This window comes from Colius striatus, chromosome 3 (genome assembly GCF_028858725.1).
Source record: "Colius striatus isolate bColStr4 chromosome 3, bColStr4.1.hap1, whole genome shotgun sequence".
Classification (NCBI taxonomy): domain Eukaryota; kingdom Metazoa; phylum Chordata; class Aves; order Coliiformes; family Coliidae; genus Colius; species Colius striatus.
The window spans coordinates 74,698,200-74,719,430 of record NC_084761.1 but is presented as its reverse complement, the minus strand read 5'-3'; the positions used below and the strand labels follow the sequence as shown (position 1 = coordinate 74,719,430).

Here is a 21,231-nt window from a genome sequence, read left to right as displayed (position 1 = left end):
GGGTAAAATGCTTCCTGCTGCCTACTTGAAACCATTACCTTGCTCTGTTTCAACTTTAAGCACATGCCTTTTGCCATAGCTCTGATGGTCATGCACAAGATTATCTTGACTGGTTGTAAAATCACAGAGTACCACAAGTCAGGCAGTAGCCACCTGCATATGGTTGACACTGTCTGCAATGTTAATTTTGAATTTGTGTAGGAGGTTCCTTCAGATGTCAAAAGGAGGGCTTCAAAACACAGTTGATTCTTGTGAGAGTCAGTTATTGATAGGCCAAGTAGTAGAAAAGTAGTTTTCCACCACTGACTACAGCCTTCCAACTTCAGCACTTTGTATCCTGTATGTTTATCACTTCTTGTGGATAAGAAAGCAGTGTCTCCTAGTCAGCCATCTTAGAAATCAGAACATCTTCCCTTCTCATTTTCAATATGCCCCTCAACATTTGATCCATTTGTCAGGAATGGTATTAGGGTTTTTTTTCCTTCGTATTACAAAGACTTAAAAGGTAATTATAGATTTTTTAATCAAGACCTACTTAAGGTCTCCAGAATTTATTTAGAAACAAAAAGACTGAACCCCAGGAATCCTAATATACTACTGATTGGTGAATATATGCAAAGTGTTTCCACACATTCATTTCTTAAGCATTATTTTTAAGGTTTCTGAATTGAAGGTGATAAAGGTTTACTTTAATAATAATAATAGACAAATAAAAACAATAAGCCACAAACCCACTCAATAACATGAGATTAAAGTTATTTCAAGGTAAAGATTTGAATAATCAAAAGTATCCATGCTACTTCATCTAGCAGTTTCTGGCAATAGTCCAATGCAGCTATTTTCATAAAAGTTTCTATATACAAACAAATTGATACTAGAAAAACAGTCAAATTTCAGTTCTAAGGTTGGCTGAAGTTTGGCAACTACGGAATTTCAATGCAAACATGACCACAGAAGCGCAAGCTCCTTGTAATTAAATTAAAAAACCAAAAACGTTCAAACATTTTTCAACAGCAGGTGGATTTCTATCCTTAAGAATATATTCTGCACAACTCTCAGGTCCTAAAATGTCAAAAATATGAGTTAAAGAAGGGTTTTCACTTTCTGTGAACGATTCTGGAAGAGTGTCATCCGCAACAGTAAACTCATGGTCTGTCCCTGCTACGAGCTCTGTGGAGTGTTAATAATGTTGGCTTTGAGATGCCACAAAAAAAAATATTCTACTACTTATTGTTTTATCAGTTCATGCTTGGGGGGAGGAAAGCTATTTATGATGTCTGTCTGCTAATTAGTACATTTTTATGGAATGTGTATTTTTCTGGAAAAAATATATTAATTTCTGTGTATGTGTACATATGCACACATATATTCCCTTACACATATATATTCCCTTACACACAGACGCGCATCCTATAAGTTTGTACAAGTCTTTCATTAAAGAGCAATCAACTACAGCAGACATTCGGAGGGGAAAAAATAAAAACAAGAGCTGGCATGAAGACATCTGTTTGCAAGCACTGGCCTGTACCGCCTACTCTAGTTCGAGTCACAGCGCAAGACTCAGTAGTTTGGACTGCAGAACAGGAAGAGACCAGTCTAAACATCAAAGATCAAATCTCAATCATAGTACTGGTACAGAACTGTGAGCTTTCAAGCTTAGGGAGACCAGAAAAAAATGCTAAACCCTCAAATTATTTCTTTTCTATAAATGAAAAGACAATAAGGGGGGAAAAAAAAGAGGAAACCAAACATTCCTAGAGAAAGGAGAAGGTAATGTAAGTATCTCCACATCAATTCTCAATTCCAATATAAAATCAATTAATTTTGAAAGCATTGATGTATTTGGATGAATGGCATGATCAATTACTGCAGCCAGTCAGCTAAAACATTAGAAAATTCATTGTGGATTCCACAATACTGACATTAGTTTGAAATTACTGGCACCAGCACAATCCACACATTTGCATATAAATGTGGCACTGATTTAACTTGTTTCTAACCAGAGAACATTTTGCTCTGTAATTCAGCTTCTTTTTAGACTTAGAAAGGCAGTGCATCATCCACTGCACTTAGATTTACAGCTCTCCAAAACAAAGTATCCTCTTCATTTGGTATACAAATACTGCCTCACCAAATTGGGAGTGTGCAAGGGGCAAGGGATGTTTGTAGAGTTCCATAGGGTGCAGTTTTAGAGCAGTGTGAATCAATCCAAATCTGTCAGATCTATCTCTCCATTACTCCAGCACACATGCAACTGATGAGTGACACTACTGAGAAATCCCTTTTTCTGGCCAGATGACTTTTCAGATAGATCTGCTTCTTGAACTAGGTAACTACATGGCTGTAAAACTGTACAGGGGAAGGTGAGACTGCTTCAGACCAATCTTAGGATGCAGTTTAACAAATCTTTAGGTTGATTTAATAAGGTCAAACCCAATGAACACCATGTTCCAAATTAAGCTATCACTGCAAGTAACAGTTCTGCCACCCCAAGATTGTCTTACAGCTTCTGCCGACACCAGGAGGGAGTTGTGGGTGACTATGCAAGTCATAGGGATAAAAATGAAAACTAACCTGGGGGGGGAACGGGGAAAAGTGTTTTTGAATAGGATCGCTTCCTCAATCCAGTAACCTCCAGGCTGCAGACACACCTGGGTTGGTGTGTGAAAAAAGAACGGTGCAAAAGCAAGCAAGAGAGGTTCACTGGCTCAAAGTGATGGCTTTGGTGTTTTTGCTTCCACACACTACAACAGTGAAGCACACCAGCAGTTGAATCAGCAAAATTCTCCAGCTACTGGTGTAGCAATTCCATCTTTTCCAGTCATACTGCTTTCCCCCTCTCTTAGCCTACAGTCACTACGTGCTTCTATTTTTCATGTTTCTCCTCTTACTCTTTGATTTGTTCCAAAGACTTTGATAGAGTGCTGCTGACTCAAATAAGGCAAACAACTCTGAATTGTTATTCTCCCTGAACAGCAATGGCAGCAGCGGTGAAGATGAGTAAATATTTCCTTCATCAACAGCATAAACTTAAGAGTACAAGTAGTCAGGTATAATAGTGTCAGAATGACAAGCTTCCAAAATTCACTTCTGTCACTCTGCAAAGAGAACTATGTGTTTTATTATCTTTAGACAAACTCAATTGCTTTTGACTACGTTAAAATAACCACTGTGCTGGTCAGCTCAGATTACTAAACTGACTGACAATACTCTGCAAAATTAACCTGTCGTAACTTACTTCTCCACCTTTTCGCCTTCTCGATGAAGTTATTTTTCCCCATAGTTTTGCTTTCAAGCAGAAGGTTCATAAAGATGATGAAAAGCAGTGGGAAAACTCTCAACAAATTCTCTAAAAATGCTTGCAATTAATATTTTCCTAATATTTTCCTAATTTCTAAAAGTTTGAGGCTAGTTTTAAAGTTAATTTTATTGGGATGTTGCATGATGCCAGGTTGTTAACCAAAGTGTTGACAGGCATTAAATCAGATAGTATACAGAACCTTAAATGCATTACAGCCCACATACAGACTGAAGTCAGCAATTCTGAGCAGTCTTAAGACTGTGTGAATTAGGGCACGGCTCCACAGACACTTTCCCAGGAGGCAGAAGTGTATGAGAGTCCCTGAAGATGTGTCTCAAACCAGTTTCACTGCTAGATAAAATGCAGTGGAGAACTCCATCCTCACAGATGTATAATATGGGGATCAGACACCAATTTTAGCATCAGTTCTGTGTGCCACTGCATTTCTGCAGCCCTAGGATACATGCTTTAATCTACATAACAAATCAAACTCAGACCAGAATGCTCCAATCTGCACAATAATCTCAACTAAGAACAATATGCAAAGATGTCTAATTGAAACAGAATCAAATGACATCCTTTCTGCTTTGTAATGTGACAAAACATGCTTTAGCCTTTAAAGGGAAACAAAAGCCAGGACTGAAAGCGTAACTTCGGAAAACATTACACACCACCCTAGCTTTCTCAGACAAGGTTTAGAAATATAACCTATAACTTGGCTTTCACTCCCAGTTCAAAGAGATTTTTAAACAACTTACTAGGTTTTCTACCGACCTACTTCCAAATGTGCTAGTGCATATATATTCTACAAAGATACATTTTTGTACTTGGTGAACCTCCCCATTTCCCAAAGCAAAATTCTCATGATTTTACAGCAGTCTAGACTATCAGTTCCAACTGGAACAAGGCTGAAACCTTATTTCCAGCTTTCCCAGTTTCCCTTAGGCTGCAGAGTTATGTCTACTTGCATATTCAATGTGCATCTTCTAAGAAAAAAAGTCACTAACAGCTCACAAACGGCAACTACTAGACCTTCACTTGCTGACAAAAATAGTACTTCTTTTCTTGCCACAGGATTTTTACCAGTGATAGCAGAAGTGGGAGCTTTTAGAGAAGAGATGGATTATAAGTTTTTCAGAAATAGTGACACATGCCAACTACATTTACAAAGGATGACTGAAGAAAGTATTTAAATAAACATGTATTTTAAGAAAAAAGCTTTAAAGTTGGCTTGCATTTCTTTGTTTGGCTTTTGAAGTGAATGAATGAATACTCTACAGCAGGTTAGTGCTAAGAAAGAACCACCTGTCAAAAACCAAACATACAGGATAACCTTTTTCACTTCCCCTCATAGTAGTGAATTCTGTTTCTACCATCAAAAGTATTACGTTTACTTTATTTCCTTGTTATTATTGTACAGCTTCAGAATTAAGATTCTCTTCACTTACTCTACAATACATTACACCACTGCACAAAGGGTCATAATTTCTGCAAAATTCTTCTTCACTGTTTCATGTAAGCAAAGGTTTTAAAGAAAAATTCAATCTTTTCTGACTGACTAGGACATCAGGAATAGAGCTCGTGGAAAGGAACTGCAGTCAGTGAGAGTTAAGTGACCAAATGGCAGGTTGCCGTCTTTTAAATCACAAGAAAAGAACCACATTTATATTCCTCAAAATTTACAAATAATTCCCTGCTAAATTATGCATACAGTTTGATTAAATATCAGTAATGAGTTTACTATGAAGAACCATTACTGCATTTTAGATTAAATACTATTTGAAAATATATGAATGCAACAGAAGAACACAGTTAAAACACAAGAAGATCATATTAAAATAACACGATTTACCCTACTTTGACTACTCTGTCCAAAGGTAGAGTAAAAATTTTAAGGGACAATACCAAACAATATTTTCCTTTCATTAAATTGGTAACCTAAATGAAGTCAATCAGTTGGGTTTTGTTCAAGGACCAACTAACTAAAACTGTTTTTCAAGTCTACACTATTGCATTATTAAGTCTGAAATGGAAATTTTTCTATTAAGCATTTCTTAAGTTCAATTCTGCTTTCACTGCACACATTTTCCAAATGCTGAAGCATCATCATGATGATTCTAAGCAGTGAAAATAAATAGAAAAATATTTAAGAAAAATACTAAAGAAAACATTAACTAAAGAACATGATCACGTTTTGAGATTTTTAGTTAATTTTGAGTGATTTGGGTTTGACTTGTTTTCCCTTTTGCTTCTGTAATAGCGTATCACATAAACAATTTTAATCCAGATAATCAAAGAACAAAGGTATAATTTTTAGTTGGTAAAAAAACCCACTTTAAGTTAAAAAAAAAATCAGTAATATTTTCAAAGAGCATGCACAACCCGCAAATTCTCAAACACTTTGAAGATTTTCATAATAAGTTTGAAGTTGGTCTTTTGATGGTCTCTCGTTTAAATGCAGAGATAAAATAAAGTTATACAATATTTTTTAAAAAATACTGTAAATCTGCATGTAAAAAGCTTTTCCCAGATGGTCATTCAGGTTATTTCCATAAAAAGCCCCTAAGACAGACAGAGACTATAACTGCACAGGAAAGGGAATTATTTAATGAGTACAAGCAAATGCTAATACTAAAAAACACTAACATAACTTTTTCTTTTTAAGCATGTACATTTTTTTCAGGTGCTGTAGGCAGCAAAGAAGGGGGTGGAAGAGCCTCCAGGAATATTTGATTTCTCCAAACTCCTTTTAAAATGTTCTTTATTCTTTTCTTTTGCCTTCAATTTCTTTATCAGTTGAAAAAAAAGTCCAAATAGAAAAGACATGTTGCTTTATGCTCATGAATACATTTTGTCAGTACAAAACTGGAGATACATGTCAATTTCCACCATGAGGTATTAAAATACAAGGCTAAAAACGTAATGCCTAAAATTACTAATGACTACAAATAGTGTTTCAGCAAAAGGTGACTACAGAATACTATCAAGAACAGGTAATATAACTGGACAACTAGAAAGAAATGGGAACCCTCTTGAGAATAACTAAGACACAAAAAAAGGACAACCAATCATCATGGTAAATTTGAGTAGGCTTTTCTCCCACTGTTTGCAAAACCAATCCTAACACTGCAGTTCTGACATCTCCATCAGATAAGTACGTATCATCTGTCAAACATAAATGAAGCACATGTTCAGGATATCCCATGCTAACTAGGTACCACAAAGTTTTCAACCTTTATTTCTAAGCAGAAACATACTTTGCATCAATTTGATCTTTGTTTACCTTTTAACAGTACTTCATCATGCCTAAGGTACCTTTGCAACAGCCAAATTCTGATGTCAGCACAGCAGTGGGAATACAGGTCATTAGTTTACTGCACGTGCAGGGCCAGCAAACACACATTGCTTTGAGTGACACTAATAATAAGCATGTGGTTTAGATTTCTAAGTAATAATGGTGATTAAGAAGATACTGCAGTCTGGAGAAAAATCATATATTAAGAACGTTTAACACTGATTGGGACTAGACAAAAGTTTGGCTTTTTTAGCTACCAAAAAGGCTATAGTATATGCTGTGAAGGAACGATCTGCTAATTGTCTGTTGTTTTAATTTTTGGTAGCAAAAGATGCATATAAGCATTAAGCAGACAAATAATATTAATTGATTCAAGTAGACAAGGAAGAAAAGTAACCTCTGATGATATTTGATTTCCCTTCCTATCAATCATCTCCATAATACTGCCTGTGAACCAAGGGATAATTTTTCTTTCACTTGACAGCACTGTGCAAAATTAACACCTTGTTTATGAGTCTGAGCACAGCTAAGGCTCCTGATATTTTGCAAACTTACACATACAAACTCCTTCTAAGAATTCAGTGATATGTCCAGGATTTTTTTTTAAAACTTTATTTAAAATATTTGAATACATAAGAAGTCTCACACGTTATACCAGAAAAATACATACCAACAGGCACATCCACCTAAAGCCAGTGATATATGTGATGAAAGCACATCACTTATACTAGAGACAACATTGGTTCAGCTCTGACCCTAAGAAATATTTAGCTTTCAACAATTTTATAGGTTTCAATTTAAATGTATGCGCTTTCTTCAGGAGAGGGGTGGCAAAACCAGAAATCCCTGATTTACTATCTGTCATTTGTTATTTTGAAAGCTGTTACCACAACAGCTCTTATTCATCTCTTTTCCAAGGTAAACAATCCTATACTTCTCAAACCTCTAGTCAGTCTCCTCAATCCTTATGTTAAGATGGTATTTGGTGATTACATACCTTTTTTTTTCCTCTTTAAACAAACACACACATACACAAAACCAACCACCAACCAAAAACTTGAAGACACTACTTGGTTTAGTCCACAGAAAGATCTTGCTCTGGAGTTAATCAAGGTTGTTTAGTAGAGCTGCATATTACCCAAAGGCCATCTTTCTTATTTATTTAAGCTGGAAGACTATATCTGAAGGAAAATATTGCAAAAAAAAGGAATTTTCTATGCCGTGTTTTAAAACAGTTAAGCCTGAAGACTTGCATGCTAGACTCCCAACTATTACAAAGTTTCAGTAGAATGCTTTTTCAACAGCCTGTAACAAAGTTTTCACAGAAATCATTTGTCGTTTTCTGGGTTCTTAAGTGGACAATGAGGCCTGGTTTACAGATGTGCTAGGCACTCAGAAATATAATGAAAATCAAAGGAATTTGTGGTCTGATCATGTAAAGTGCAAAGGAAAGCACAGTCACTTCAGAAGTCACATTTTAGAAACAACGTTTGAGGCGTATGAAGCCAACATGACTTTCTCGTGTTTAGGTTTGGCTTTCTCTCTTTCAGTAGCTCTTTTAATTCCTCATCTTTTAAGCTGCAATTAATATCTTGTCCTCACCTCACCAAAAAAAAAAAAAAAAAAAAAGCATTAGCACAAGAATAAAATTAACAGTTCTTTGAGGTTTATAATAGGATAAATCGGGGCATAAGGACCTATGAACTAGCCCATCTGGTGGTCAGTCATCAGAAGTAGTTATCATTCCAAATTCAGCAACCTTTCGTTTTTTCCCCCCTTCAAATGGGGCTTCTTTCACAATATATTTATCTTACTGTTAACAGAAAATCATATCATACATGTGAAATTGTCATTAATTACCAATGCACTTGAAACAAAAGAAAAGTACCAGATACAAATCCAAAGGTCTCATCTTCAATCAGTTTTAAATTCAGTAACATCGGGATGAATATGGTAAGTCTACATGGTCTGTTTCTCTGAGGATTATTAAAATTGGGACATTTAAAAAGCAAACAGCTAATATTCATTGGAAGAAAAAAAAAATCAGAGCAAGATTTCTTCCTGTCTGACTAGTGGCCTGTCCTAGATAATGAAAAACTGGATTTTTACAAGAATCAAACTAATTAAAAAGATTAAACTATAAGCAAAATCAAATTAGAAATTTGGCTTTAGGCTTATGTGGCCAGCAACAACTCAAGAACATTGTAAACTGCAGTCTGGAGTGAAATACAATTAATGTAAGTTTTAAAATGGATAGAATAATTAACTGTAACCTGGCTATACGATCTCCACAAAACTACTTACGATATTTAAATATAAGCATGTAAGTACATGCAAGTCACAGGTCCAAGCCATGAAAATATCCATAGATTCAAAGAATGGTAGAGTTGGAAGTCTTGCCAGCAAATAGTATTTATTAACTAATACAACCTCACATACTTAGTATGTACACCTTTTTCCCTTCAACAAGTTCTAGTGTATGACACAACAGAAAATAGATTTCCTTCTCTCAGTGATACTCTAATTTATATTTTTAAAATTTTGTTCAAAATAACTATCTAGGTACCATCAGGTCAGATCAAAGGTCCATCTAGCTACACTCTCAGCAAGTTGCCACTAAATTATACAGAAACACCATAGTGAGTAAAGAGGAACCTTTTCTGCTTCTCACATACCTCTAACCTTCTTCAAAACATTTAACTAACAAACCAGCAACCTATCTCAATTTTAACAATATGCAACAGATGCCTAAAAAACACACATGCATAATATAATAAATTATTAGCTATTATGGTGCTATGAGGATAATCTTATAAAGATAAAGACACAACAAGCCAAACTACAAAGAGGCCAGCATCTAGTAACCAGAAGAACAGCAGAAAGACAATGGGAAGAATGAGAGGGAGTGTCTGTTTCACTCTGGCACAAACACATATCAGATAACTAAGAAATGTCATGGGACAAGATAAGGAAGACTTCAAGGTACAGGAGGAGTGCTAACTTCTCCAGATGATCACAAGCTAGGGCTTGGGGTGGAATGGCAGCAGGAGAACTGAGGGGAAGGTGGAAGCAGGGGGCTGTGTAATTTATATTTTTTTCTTGTGGAAAAATCCAAAAACTTACCAGAGAATCATAGAATGGTAGGGTTGCAAGGGACCTTTAGCGATCATCTAGTCCAACTTCCCTGCAGAAGCAGGTCCACCTAGATCACGTCACATAGGAACATGTCCAGGCGGGTCTTGAAGACCTCCAAGGAAGGAGACTCCACAACCTCCCTGGGCAGCCTGTGCCAGGGCTCCCTCACCCTCACAGTAAAATAGTGTTTTCTTATATTTTAATGGAACTTGTCATACACTTTTCCAAATTGCATATTTGTTGGTTAGAAGGCTAAATCTAAACTCATCATCATGCATTTTTTCTTATACTTAAAAATTCAGCAGGTGAGATAATTTTGCAGAAACCATATAAGAGTGCCCAGTTATATCTCAAAAAATAACACTTGCAAACTTTCACATTCCAGTCAACTCTGAAGTCCCTTCAAACCTCCAATGCTGGACTACCACAGAAAGAGGTTGCTGCTTCTCCTATGCCTGCCCAAGTATTTCTGAGCTCTCACAATAAATCAGGCAAGAAAATGATCCAGGATAAAATTAACACTAAGGCGGGGGGGAAAAGGGAGATGTTCCTCCTAAGTTTTAACCCAGATCTGTTCATCCATCTGTTTTGGCATGTGGCAAAACAAAATGCTTGCAGAGAGGGTACATAACAGAGGTTGGGACAAGAAGCAGAGCAGAGAGAATCACAGTGTCTATGCATTTTTGATTGATGTGTTTATTTTTAGTACATCTGACAATTAAGTATGCTACTATTAATCTTATAGTGATCACAAAGTTTTATATAAATGATATCAAAATATTTTCTTGTGACTAAAGTTATATCTGAGATTTACTAGTTTACTGACAATAATATACAAGTCTGAAGTAAAAAAATTACATACAGTAAATTTTGAAAAATCAATAGTTGGACAGAAGCTTTGCAGCAAAGCAGATGCTGAGTTTCCAAAACTTTTTTCAACCTTCAACTATCTCACAGAATGAAATATAATATTGCTAAAGCAATTTTCTCAACTTTAGAACTGAAAGGGCACCACTTGGGTGCCTTAGAATTGTCCATTTTTTTCCACTTCTGTCATTTGGTTAAATAGGAGTTACCACCTCTCCCCATTTAGCCTTACTAAATTGACAAGCATCTGGCTGACGGCCCTGAGACCAATCACTTGAACAGATGCACTGTAAATAGGAATGTTAGCCAAAAAAAGGTTTTTAGTCAAAATACAGTAAGCTCAAGTCTCTGAAACATGGTAGTTACCTAGTTTGGTTAAACTTCATCGGATCTACTAAATGGACACTTATCCACAGCGATAGCACACCACAGTTAAAGTCATTTCTTAAACAGCTGAAATTGCACATCATATACTGTCCCACTCTAAGAAGGCACCAACTCAGACTCTTAACACACCAGAAACCAACTTTGACTCCATTAAGCACCTGAACTGACGTTTCATTCATCATACATATGCAGTCCAGAGGCTTTTCCCTTCTACATCACTCAAAAGGGTACCTATTGATTTTTAAATTCTCCATACTTCCATTTTCAGGACACTGCTAATGTTATCAAACAGATATATCAAAACACTTTAAAAGAATCTGGCCTACATTTTACTACCCACAACTCTTAGCAGAAGGAGGGAAAGGATAGGAAAACATTCTTTTAAAAAGTGCTTGGCACAAAAGCTGCTGCTCAGGCACTCTGGGACAGGTGCCCAGAACGTCTCAAGTTCCAATAATAAGAAAAGCCTTCATTAGGAGAAGAGGTTTGGACACAAAAATACAGATGTGGTATCAGAAAAGTTGCTAATAAGGATACAAATTTGTAACAAATTAAATTTACCATGACTCCAACAAGATAAAACAACAACAATTTGCAGTAACCAACCTAAAGCTTCACAGACAAAACACGAAGTTACACACATGCATCTTTCTAAAGCACATCCAAAGTATCTTAGATCATGCATGGCCAAGAAGAAAGCTAAAAACCTACAGTTTCAAGGACTGATTCATGCCTGAATTTCTGCACTCTGCTAAAGCTAGCTTTTATCATTTTCATATTTAAAGTTGTAAAAAGTTATCTTTTAAGTGAATAAAACTTGTTCGAGCATTTCCATCCCAAACTCTACAATGTTGTTATATTCCACATGCCAAAATTAATTTGATTTCATAAATCAAAGTGATGTAAAGAAACATGGATTTCATAAAAAAGGATTAACATGTCTATACAAAAACTTAAAAGAAGAAAAAATAGTTCCAAACTTTACAGTACTTCCACTTTTCTTGATGCTTCAGTAGAGCCAGTATCTGACCAAAAAAATCCTCAAACTCAGATTAAGCTGTACCAGTAAGATAAGAAAAATCTTCTGTTGATTCAGTGAAGGTAGGTGGTAGCAAAGCACTTGTTCCCATTTAAACAGTCTTAAGGTCATCTGATAGCAGTTCAGAAAAAAAGTGATGAGGAAAAAAAAAATCTGCTCTTAGCCCAAAAATTATGTCAAACGTGCAGAGGTGAATTCAGCAAGACATATACACAACTTGGAAATTCTGTCATTCCCACTACCTAGAAATGATACAACTCACCATTGCAAGCTCCCCAACTGGGACAAAATAAAATACCTATTTCAACAATCATCATAGAACTGTATTCTTCCCTATTCCATGCAAACTTTGATTCAAGATCTCTCTCCAAACAATCAAAACTCTGGGATCTTCTCCTCTAACTGGCAATATTCCACTGGAGTTTTGAATATATTATACTGGACCTGTCCATTCAGTAATTTACAAAACTGTAACTGGACAACAAGGTTTGTTTTCAAAGAAACTACTGACATGTGCCTTGCTGCTTTGAAAGCAAAACACAAAGCCTACGTTCTCTCCACATTTATAGGCAAGAGATTTTTTCAATATACCAATTGACTGGCCAAGACCATGATTTCTGTTGTTCAGTCTTCATGGGGGCACTGTTGTGATGGGAAACAGATTATCAGATGAGAAAATATCTCCAATCTCTGAGTACTGTATCTCCAACCCTGGGCATAGGACCAAACCCCAGGTTATGACAACATGCTGGTCCAAAGACCACGGCGTTAACAAACGAGCTGTGACAATATTCGATCAGTGCTTAAATTCATTCTCTATTTTCAGCACAGAGTTAAGAAAGAATACTACTGTATCACAGTAGTACTTCCATGTTTCCAGTAGAAAGAAAGAGATTACAAATAAAAAAAAACAAAACAGAGTTAAGCCTAATGGCTCCCCATGATGCTGTCAAGCAAGCGGAGAAGATGCTTTTCTAACAATCTCCTTTGCATGTGAAAATGTAGCAACTTTTCCAAGCATTACTTCAACGGAAATAAATTATATCTATTATAGCAAACTGCAAAATCTGAGACATGTTTTACATTTGAAAGAAATTTCAAAATTCCATCTACGAATTTCAGAAATCCATTTCTGCTGTTTGGGAACAGTAGTATCCTTTCAGTCTAGTGGTATCCTTTCAGTCTAGTGGTATCCTTAACTAGATCTACTTGTTTCCCCCATTCAAGTATGCTTCCTCAAAGTGTGCAAACCCACAAAAACCTTCTAGCTTATTAACAAAAATTTTCAGTAACATATTTTGCAATTACACCTCAGATCTCTCCCCAGAACTGTGGGTGTATTTCATATAAAAGTTAGCAGTTTAATCCGTCAACTCTGGTTTTGAGGGAACTCACGGAAGTACAGTCATGAATTACAAAAACGATTCTTCCTTTTTTAAAGAAAAGCAAGAAAGTGGTATTCCCATAAAGGTCTGCAGGCTAGAAGGAGACATTCCAACTACAAGAAAACTAGCAATTCTCCTTTCCAATAATTAAATGCTTATCTTAAGAACTAAAAGTTGCAAGAAAGGAGGATAATGGTCAGATTTCTCACCTTTAACCGTTTAACCACCTCATCGTTAGTAATTTTGTCCGTAATCTCCTTCACTCCAGGAGGATAGTAGATAATTTTACCATCGGCAGCAGGTTTTGCTTGGGCAGCAGGGAAGTCCATCCTGGTGCTGCTGGTTATAAACTTTCCTTCTCCACAGTCCTCTACCGGCCTCTATCGGTCAGAAAACAAAAGTTCAGCGGAATAGAAACGACTTTCTAACCCTCTTTTTCCATTTCTCACCCTCAATTCGCAGAAGGCCCCTGTTATCACCCCGCCGGCGGCGCCCCCCGCCACTGCCCTCGCCGCATCCCCCCCGCCCCGGGTGGCGCCGAAGCGAGGTCCGGCCCGCCGCCGCTCCCCGCAACTCCGGCTCCTCCGTTCCCCTCCGGCGCCTCCTTTCATTGCGGGGCTGCTCCAGCCCAACACTGTTAGTTCGGAGCCGACGATTTTACAATGAAATTTAGGGCTCGATCGAAGGATGCCCCGGGGCCGAGGGCCTGTTACGGCCCGAGAAGGAGGCCGAAGGGTACAATTCCTGGCCTCGGGGGGGGGACTTCGGAGCCGTAGCACCGGCTCTGGAGCCGGGAGACGAGGCCTAAACAGTTAGGCCTCAAAACTATCAGGAGGCAGAGAAACCAACAGGAGAGGGGGAGGGAAGGAGGGAGGGAGGCGGCGGCGAGCACAACAAAACACCCCTGCCGGCCCCCCCGCTCAGCACCGAGCCCCCTGCCTGCCCCCTTCGCGGCGGCAGGAACCCCCTCCGGCAAGGGGGCCAGGCCACTCTCCACTTTCCATTTGTTCCCGTAACTTCATGCCCCCTCAGCCCCTCGCCCCGCCGCCCCTCCTCGCCCCGCCACCCCTCACCCAGTCGGGCCCACAAAGAGCCCCCCCCCCGCCCCACTCCCGGGCTCTGCGCACACACCCCCACCAGCCGCGGGCGATGGGGAGGGGGGGAGCGGGGACGGAGGGAAGCGGGACCCGGAGCCGCCTTTACCTCATGCAGCTCCGGAAGGTGCAGCATTGAGTAGCCTCCGTGCCGGGTGGTCCTCGCCGCTCTGCCGCCACCCCCACCGGCCGCTGCCCTGCCTGCTCCCGCCGCCTCCCTGCTCCGCGGTGCGGCGGCGGCTCCTGCTCGGAGAGGGGTGGGGGGAGGGGGAGGCTGCTCGGTGGCGGCAGCAGCGGCGGCGGCTGGGGAGAGGGGGAGGCTCCGGCGGAGCGTGCGCCGCGGGGCCACAGTGCCGCTCTCCGTCCGGCCCGGGAAGAACAGCCCGGGAGGAGGCTCCGCACCGCCCCCCTCCCCCTGCCCACCCGCCCGCCCTCGGGCCTGGGGCTGGGCCTGCAGCGCCGCCCAGCCAGGATCCCCAAGCCCCTGCCCCAGGGCAGGGGCGAGGCCGGCCAGTAAGTCTTCTACCCCACTGAGCCCCGCGCAGGGCGGCGGCGAGGGGCAGTACCGGGGACGGCCGCCACAGCGCTGCCTCCTGCTTGGCGCCAAAACCTCGGGAGCGGCCGGGCCGGGCGGGCCGCGGCCTGAGGGCTACTCTCCGGCCGAGCCTCTACCCCGCGAGGCTCTTTTCCTGGGCAGTGGAGGGCAACGGCTGGCTCCGAGGGCGAGGCCTGGGCGGTGCGGGGCCGGCTGCTAAGATTGCCGGGGAGGGGGCTGCAAGGCGGGAGCAGCGTATGCGGGAGAGACATTAGTGCTTCCTCACGGAGCCGGGCTGCTCATGGCTGTACGGTAGTTGTCTGGTCGGCCCCTCAGGCAGCCGGTGCCGGTAGTGAGGCCTGGTCGCCGTGATAAATAAGAAAATAGGGAGAAATGGGGTGTGGGGCAGAACAGAGAGTACTGTGGCAGGTAGCTGTCAAGAGCCCTTCTTCAGGCAGAGAGGGGGAAGGGCAGCATCTGTGCATCAACGTCCAAATTTTTCTTCCTTGTCGTTGGCAGATGAGTTTCTCAAACATTAATTTAGTTATAAATCTTCTGGAGAAACTTGAATGTGCGTACTGAATGAGCTCTTGCCAGCCAAGTCAGGAAATCCTTCCATGCAAAATATCTTTGTAATTTAATATTCTTTTGAATTTCCAAGAGACAGGGTATGTCTGGAAAGTCAGTAGCAAAGTGGGATATATCTGTCTGTTTTGAATCTGCATGATGTGCCCTGCATGTCTGAAGTGTATGTGGCTAGAAAGGGTTTTCCAGATGCCTGCCCTCTTCTGAGAAGGTGTGTGACAACGGAGATTAGTTTTAACTGATCAAGACCAATTTGGGGTCTACAGATGGCTTTTTGGTTACTCGATCCAGCTAAAAGTATCATTATTCTCAGATTTGAAAATCTGTAATTTTCTACAGAGTAAATTAAACATGGGCAGCTTGGACCAATCTGTGTGGAGGGACAAGCTTCTCCAGAGGGGCTGCAGTGTGTGACGGCCCTTGCTGGGCACAGCAGAGGGACTGGCATGGCCTGCTAGTCATGCAGGAAAGTTGTGGGAGAGTGAGGGAATGGGAAAGGGGTAAGTAAGATTATGGTAGAGTATGCCAAATTCCAGATTTACAAAGTGTGAGAGGAAAACATACTAAGACTGAGGAGCTCTGGTGTAATAGCATGGGGGTAGGAAATTTTTCTCTTAGAGCTATGCTCCTTGTCTCCATGCAGTGTTGTCGTAGCAGAGGGAGTTAAAGCTGTGAATGTCCCATAGCCTGAATGAAACCAGCTCAGAAGGGTTGCAATGAAAACTTCTGAGAGTCACAAAAAAAACATTTAAGAGATCTCAGACACTGCTTTGGAAATCTATAAAGAGTACCGCCAGATGAGGCATACAAATCCGCCTATGAGTCCAAGCTTAAATAAATGAATTCTCTCCAGGCTTAAGAATTGATGGAGACATTCACATGGACAGGTGACCATGAGAATGGGATACACAATTCAGTTTTAACAAGGTTGTACTGATTTAATGAACAAATAAAGCCAACGTCAAGCATTTAATCTTCTTAATAATCCAAACTTCAGTGGCCATTTAGATTTGCCTTAGAGCTGAAGTACTCAAGCTAGATAGCAACTCTTATTTGTTGTCAATAGAGTAATATATATTCAGGATAATAGAATAATATATATTATATATATAATAACTTTTAATTATTTTGGGGAGTTTTATCCTTATATTTGTCACATTAGGTACTTTGCTTCCCAGATCAAATTACTAAGTAATTCAATGTAGATTCTTTATTTTTAATACACTTGCATTAACACAATAAATCAGAAACAAATCCTAGAAGATTATTCTGTAACTAAACAAAAAGGACAGTATTTTGAAAAAACTAAATGAGCAGTCTTCACTTTAAATAGGAAAAGAGAGAATGTAAGTTAGTAAAAACAATGCAAGAGATAAACTGGAAATTACCTCTGCTGAGGTTTTTTTGTGACCCAAGCATGAAGGTAGGAAGATGTTATGCAGGCTTCTCTTTTGCCAGAATTGAAGCATTATAGGTGTCATAATCTAGAAATTTAACCTAAGTCTTTGAACTTCCTGGGTTTCACAGACTGACAGAACCTCAAGGGCTGGAAGGGACCTCAGAAGATCACGTAGTCCAACCCCCCTGCCAGAGCAGCACCACCTGGAGTAGGTGAGACGAACTCATCCAGGTAGGTTTTGAATGTCTCCAGAGAAGGAGACTCAACAAGCCATCTGGGCAGCCTGTTCCAGAGCTCTGTCACCATCACAGTGAAGAAATTCTTCCTTGTATTTCTTCTGAACCTCTTATATTCCAGCTTATACCCATTGCCCCTTATCCTGTCATTGGACATCACTGAGAACAGCCTGGATCCATCCTCCTGACACCCGCCATTTCAATTTTTATTTTCAAGTATTGTTTTCTTGTTATTGAAAAACAGTATTTTATGACTATCATTAATGTGAACTACTACGTCATAACATCTTTTCATCTTGTGGTTACAAGTTTCTTCACAAAATTACACTACTTTTACCTAGAAATTTTATACATCAGGTCATGAAGTAGGAATGCAAAAGGTAGAGGGCTAAGTTCCCACAACTAGTTTTTAGTTTAAGGACAAACACAGGGCAGAGCCTCTAGTATGCACAACTAGTGACTTTTATTTTCCACTGAAGAATAAGATAAACTTTTTCATTCTAAGGGATATGTACACTGTAACTAACCTGTACTTAGATGTGGGAGTTCAGAGATTTCGTTTGAAAGTGACAGGCAAAGTTTGCTCATTTAATTAAAATTTTCTTTCATTTTTAGCAAGTTGTTTGTGAAGCCCTGCACTGAAATGCTCCTGGTTGTAGACCAAGATCTTTCTGTCTTGCAGACTTCAGATAAATAGTGAAGTTAGCAACTACTATGGGGTGATGTTCAGAGATTTTTAATTCTCAGGATTTCATCTCTGTAATACAACACACAAAAAGTCCCTGAATACATCAGTAGAAAGCTGAATATCTTGGAGATGTTCACACAAGATTTCTCCTTTCACAGATGATTATTAGTCAGCGTTATAAAAAATTTGACTAGCCCTCAGCATCAGCATTGATGGAGTCCTTAGCGTCTTAGCCTTAAATGCAGGTGCAGGTTCTACCAGTAGACTATTCCACTCCTGGTATAATTTGCTGTCTGACTGTAGGTTGTGGTATCAATGCAACCTTGCTGATGTACACTAGGTCCACAGCAGGAGTATTTTGCTGGCATACTAGCATAAAACTGTCAAGAGTGCTCTTAGGATAGCCATTAATTTAGATGCTGTTAGATATATGGTGTCTTGAATGAGGCTTAGACAAATTATCAGCAAAGTGGCTGAGAGAGGAGTAGGTGCAATTCTGTAGTCATGAGATGACTAAGCAATGGTCCATCTTTTCTCAGAAGACAAATGGGGAGGAATAGTACTTCTGCACCATTTAAATTCAAAAGGGCTAAAACAAAGCATGTGATTCTGATACCGCACCAAATTAGGGAGGTTATGAATGAACACTTAACTGCCAATTAGGTTGAATATATGCATGGCATTTTCAGAATGTGCAAACATAAAAGCTTCAGATAATCTGAATCTGTGGTACTCTTAATCTGAATAGTCCTAAAATCTGCTGGCAGATATGATTACAGCTCCTAGTGTCTGGTTTGTTGCCTTTGCTTGTTTGACCTTCACCTTTCTAATTTCAGCAAGCAGCTGAGATCTGACCTGGACTCTGCTTCTTGTACAGCTGTAGTCAGGTTCACATGATCCCTTGGGTTTTAATGAATGTCTCTGTCTAATAATAAGACTCAGTCTTTTAGTTTTTACCCAGCTTTTATTGAGTGGACAAATGTATGTTGGAATTTATTTACTTTTACTCCCATTATTTTTATTGGAATGTATTTACTCCAGTCTGATTGTTGTTTGTTTATTAACATGTTTCAGACTACCATTGCAATACTAATTTACAAGCAGACTGAAATAAAGGGTGCTGAACACTCCTGTAGGGCAGTCTTGTGGGATGCATCTTTCTCTGAGTTACATCAGGAGAAGTTAGAGAAAAGTACCAAGAAATGAAGAATGTGGTGTTTTTACTGATAGGGGAAATAACCACAGCACAAGGTTTTCAGAACAAAATGGCTTTCAGGTGAAACAGAAGAGAGTGTGAAGTGATCACTTTAAGTACAGAAAATCCTTTAATTCATGTTGATTAAATTAAACTAAGCACACAACACATCTTTCCAGGAACAGCTTAACAGTTGTTCTCAAGTCTTTGTTAGTACAGTAAGCAAGGATAGTTATAATGATCAAGAACTAAGTACTTGTATCAAGACTTAACAGTGTGTCACAAACTGCAGAATAAGTCCTGTCAATCAGCTGGGCAGACAAGTAAGAAATCCTATCTAGTGGGTTAGGAAAGCACTTGTCTTCCTAATAATAGCTGTGCTCTTGAAAGCTCTTGCTTTGCAGAACCAGGTGGTGGAGTGTGGTCCTTCCCTATTAAATTTTCTAAGTTGCAGTCAATTAATTAAGTGGGGGGGAGGAGGGGCAAAAAGCTTAATTACTTGTAATTGCTTGTTTTCAGCTCTAGTATTTAGCCAGGTTTTGATAACTTGCAGGTTGTTTTCTGGCAGGTTACTTCCTAATCGTGAATGGGTTTTTTTCAGTGGCACATTTTTTTTTTTCCCCTGCAATACACTAATTCCTTTGAACTTGGTAAAAATCAAACCCTGGAAAGTTGTTTTTTTTTTTTTTTTTTGTCCTCAGTTTTGCACAAAAGCTTTACCTCTTAGCTTTTTTACTTTGGTATTAGTCTCCATTTCTGGTGTTGCTTTGTTGATTCTCCAACATATGCAGTTGTACACAGGTCCTCCAGCTAAAATTACAGCCTCTGTGTTTGCTACACTGGATCTTCAGAAATATTCCTGAGGTTCCTAATTAAACTTAGCAGCATAATGTGTCTTTGATAACACAGCTAATTGCTTCAGCTACCTCTTTTTATAAAATAATTGATGGGGGTTTGTATCTGCTGTACATTGAGAACAGTGGTTAAGTGGTGAGAATCAAAGGTAGGTTTCTTCACAATGTGGGTTACTGTAACGGAAGAGGTCTAAAAAGTATTTGCAGTAAAATTACTCTCATTTAATAATAGACCAAGAAGTGTGTTTTGTCCTGAAAATAGGGTCTTACTTATGTCTCCCATGATATACATTACAAAGGACATATGTAAAATGGTAGTAGGAGGACTTGTGTGTATTTATCTCATGAAGACAACCAGCTAGACACACAAAGGACTTCCTTGGATAAGAGAGTCCCAGGACTCACTTTCCATGGAGTGCACCAGTTCTGAATAAAGGGAAAGACCAAAGGCTACTCTTTAGAAACTGATCCTTTGCCATAATCTGTCTAAATGTTATTTTGCTTTGGTTTTGGTAAGGATGACTTTCTCCGCTGCTGCCTGAAAGTATCCTCATTCTGAATCATACTTGGAGATAATGCAGTTCTACTTGCCAATGGACTTCTGTGGTGTCAAGGCAAGTCTAGAAATGACAAGGATTGTCATTGGCAATATATTTAAGCCATTGTGAAAAAACTGTATACTTGCAAATACACTTGTAACTTACAAAATGCTGTATTGACAGAACAATTGCACTTCTTTCGTTTGCTTGTGAGTGAAGTAAAATCAATTTATTGGCACCTGCATATTGGTGACTTCATAGGAGAATTTGTAGAAGCCTTCTTGATCTGTTGCTAGTTTTGAAACTAAAGTCACAGCAGCTTACTGTGTGCCATCTATTCACCTCCTTTCTAGACGCTCTCTATTATGATGACTTGTCACCATTCAGTCCGTAATTACATTCTCAAGGTTATTTCCATCTCTGCACCTGATGTGTCCAAAGCACATACATTTACACCTATTCATTTTTGACAACCAAGTCTACTTTTCTCCAATAATGTATTTAATATGAGCATTTATCATCTTTTCTGCCCAGGAGATATGCAGGAGTCTTTGCTTGTAACACATCTCAAAAGCTTCAATTTTCTTCGTGTCACTATCAATAATTTCTCAGAATTCACATTCATAAGTTCCTATGGAAAAAAAATCAGCATTTCACCACTCGAATCTTTCTACTTTTTGAGGTGAAAAACATTTTT

At 39.3% G+C, this 21,231-nt stretch overlaps 1 protein-coding gene and 1 long non-coding RNA gene across 3 annotated transcripts in view; one reads left to right on the top strand and one right to left on the bottom strand.

The window, feature by feature from the left end:
- PDS5A (PDS5 cohesin associated factor A) overlaps positions 1-14,863 on the bottom strand; it is a 79,946-nt gene extending 65,083 nt beyond the window's left edge. For both annotated transcript variants that reach the window (XM_061992593.1, XM_061992594.1), the window contains exons 1-2: positions 14,613-14,863; positions 13,619-13,789 (exon numbers count right to left, since the gene is read on the bottom strand). In XM_061992593.1, the coding sequence (XP_061848577.1) occupies positions 13,619-13,789; positions 14,613-14,639 (198 nt within the window). In that variant the 5' untranslated portion in view covers positions 14,640-14,863. The remainder of the gene's footprint in view (positions 1-13,618; positions 13,790-14,612) is intronic.
- A 62-nt stretch (positions 14,864-14,925) lies between these two features.
- LOC133625234 (uncharacterized) lies at positions 14,926-17,452 on the top strand. Its single transcript, XR_009818533.1, has 3 exons — positions 14,926-15,016; positions 17,151-17,253; positions 17,380-17,452. It is a non-coding gene; the product is annotated as an uncharacterized LOC133625234 (long non-coding RNA).
- Positions 17,453-21,231: the final 3,779 nt, after the last annotated feature.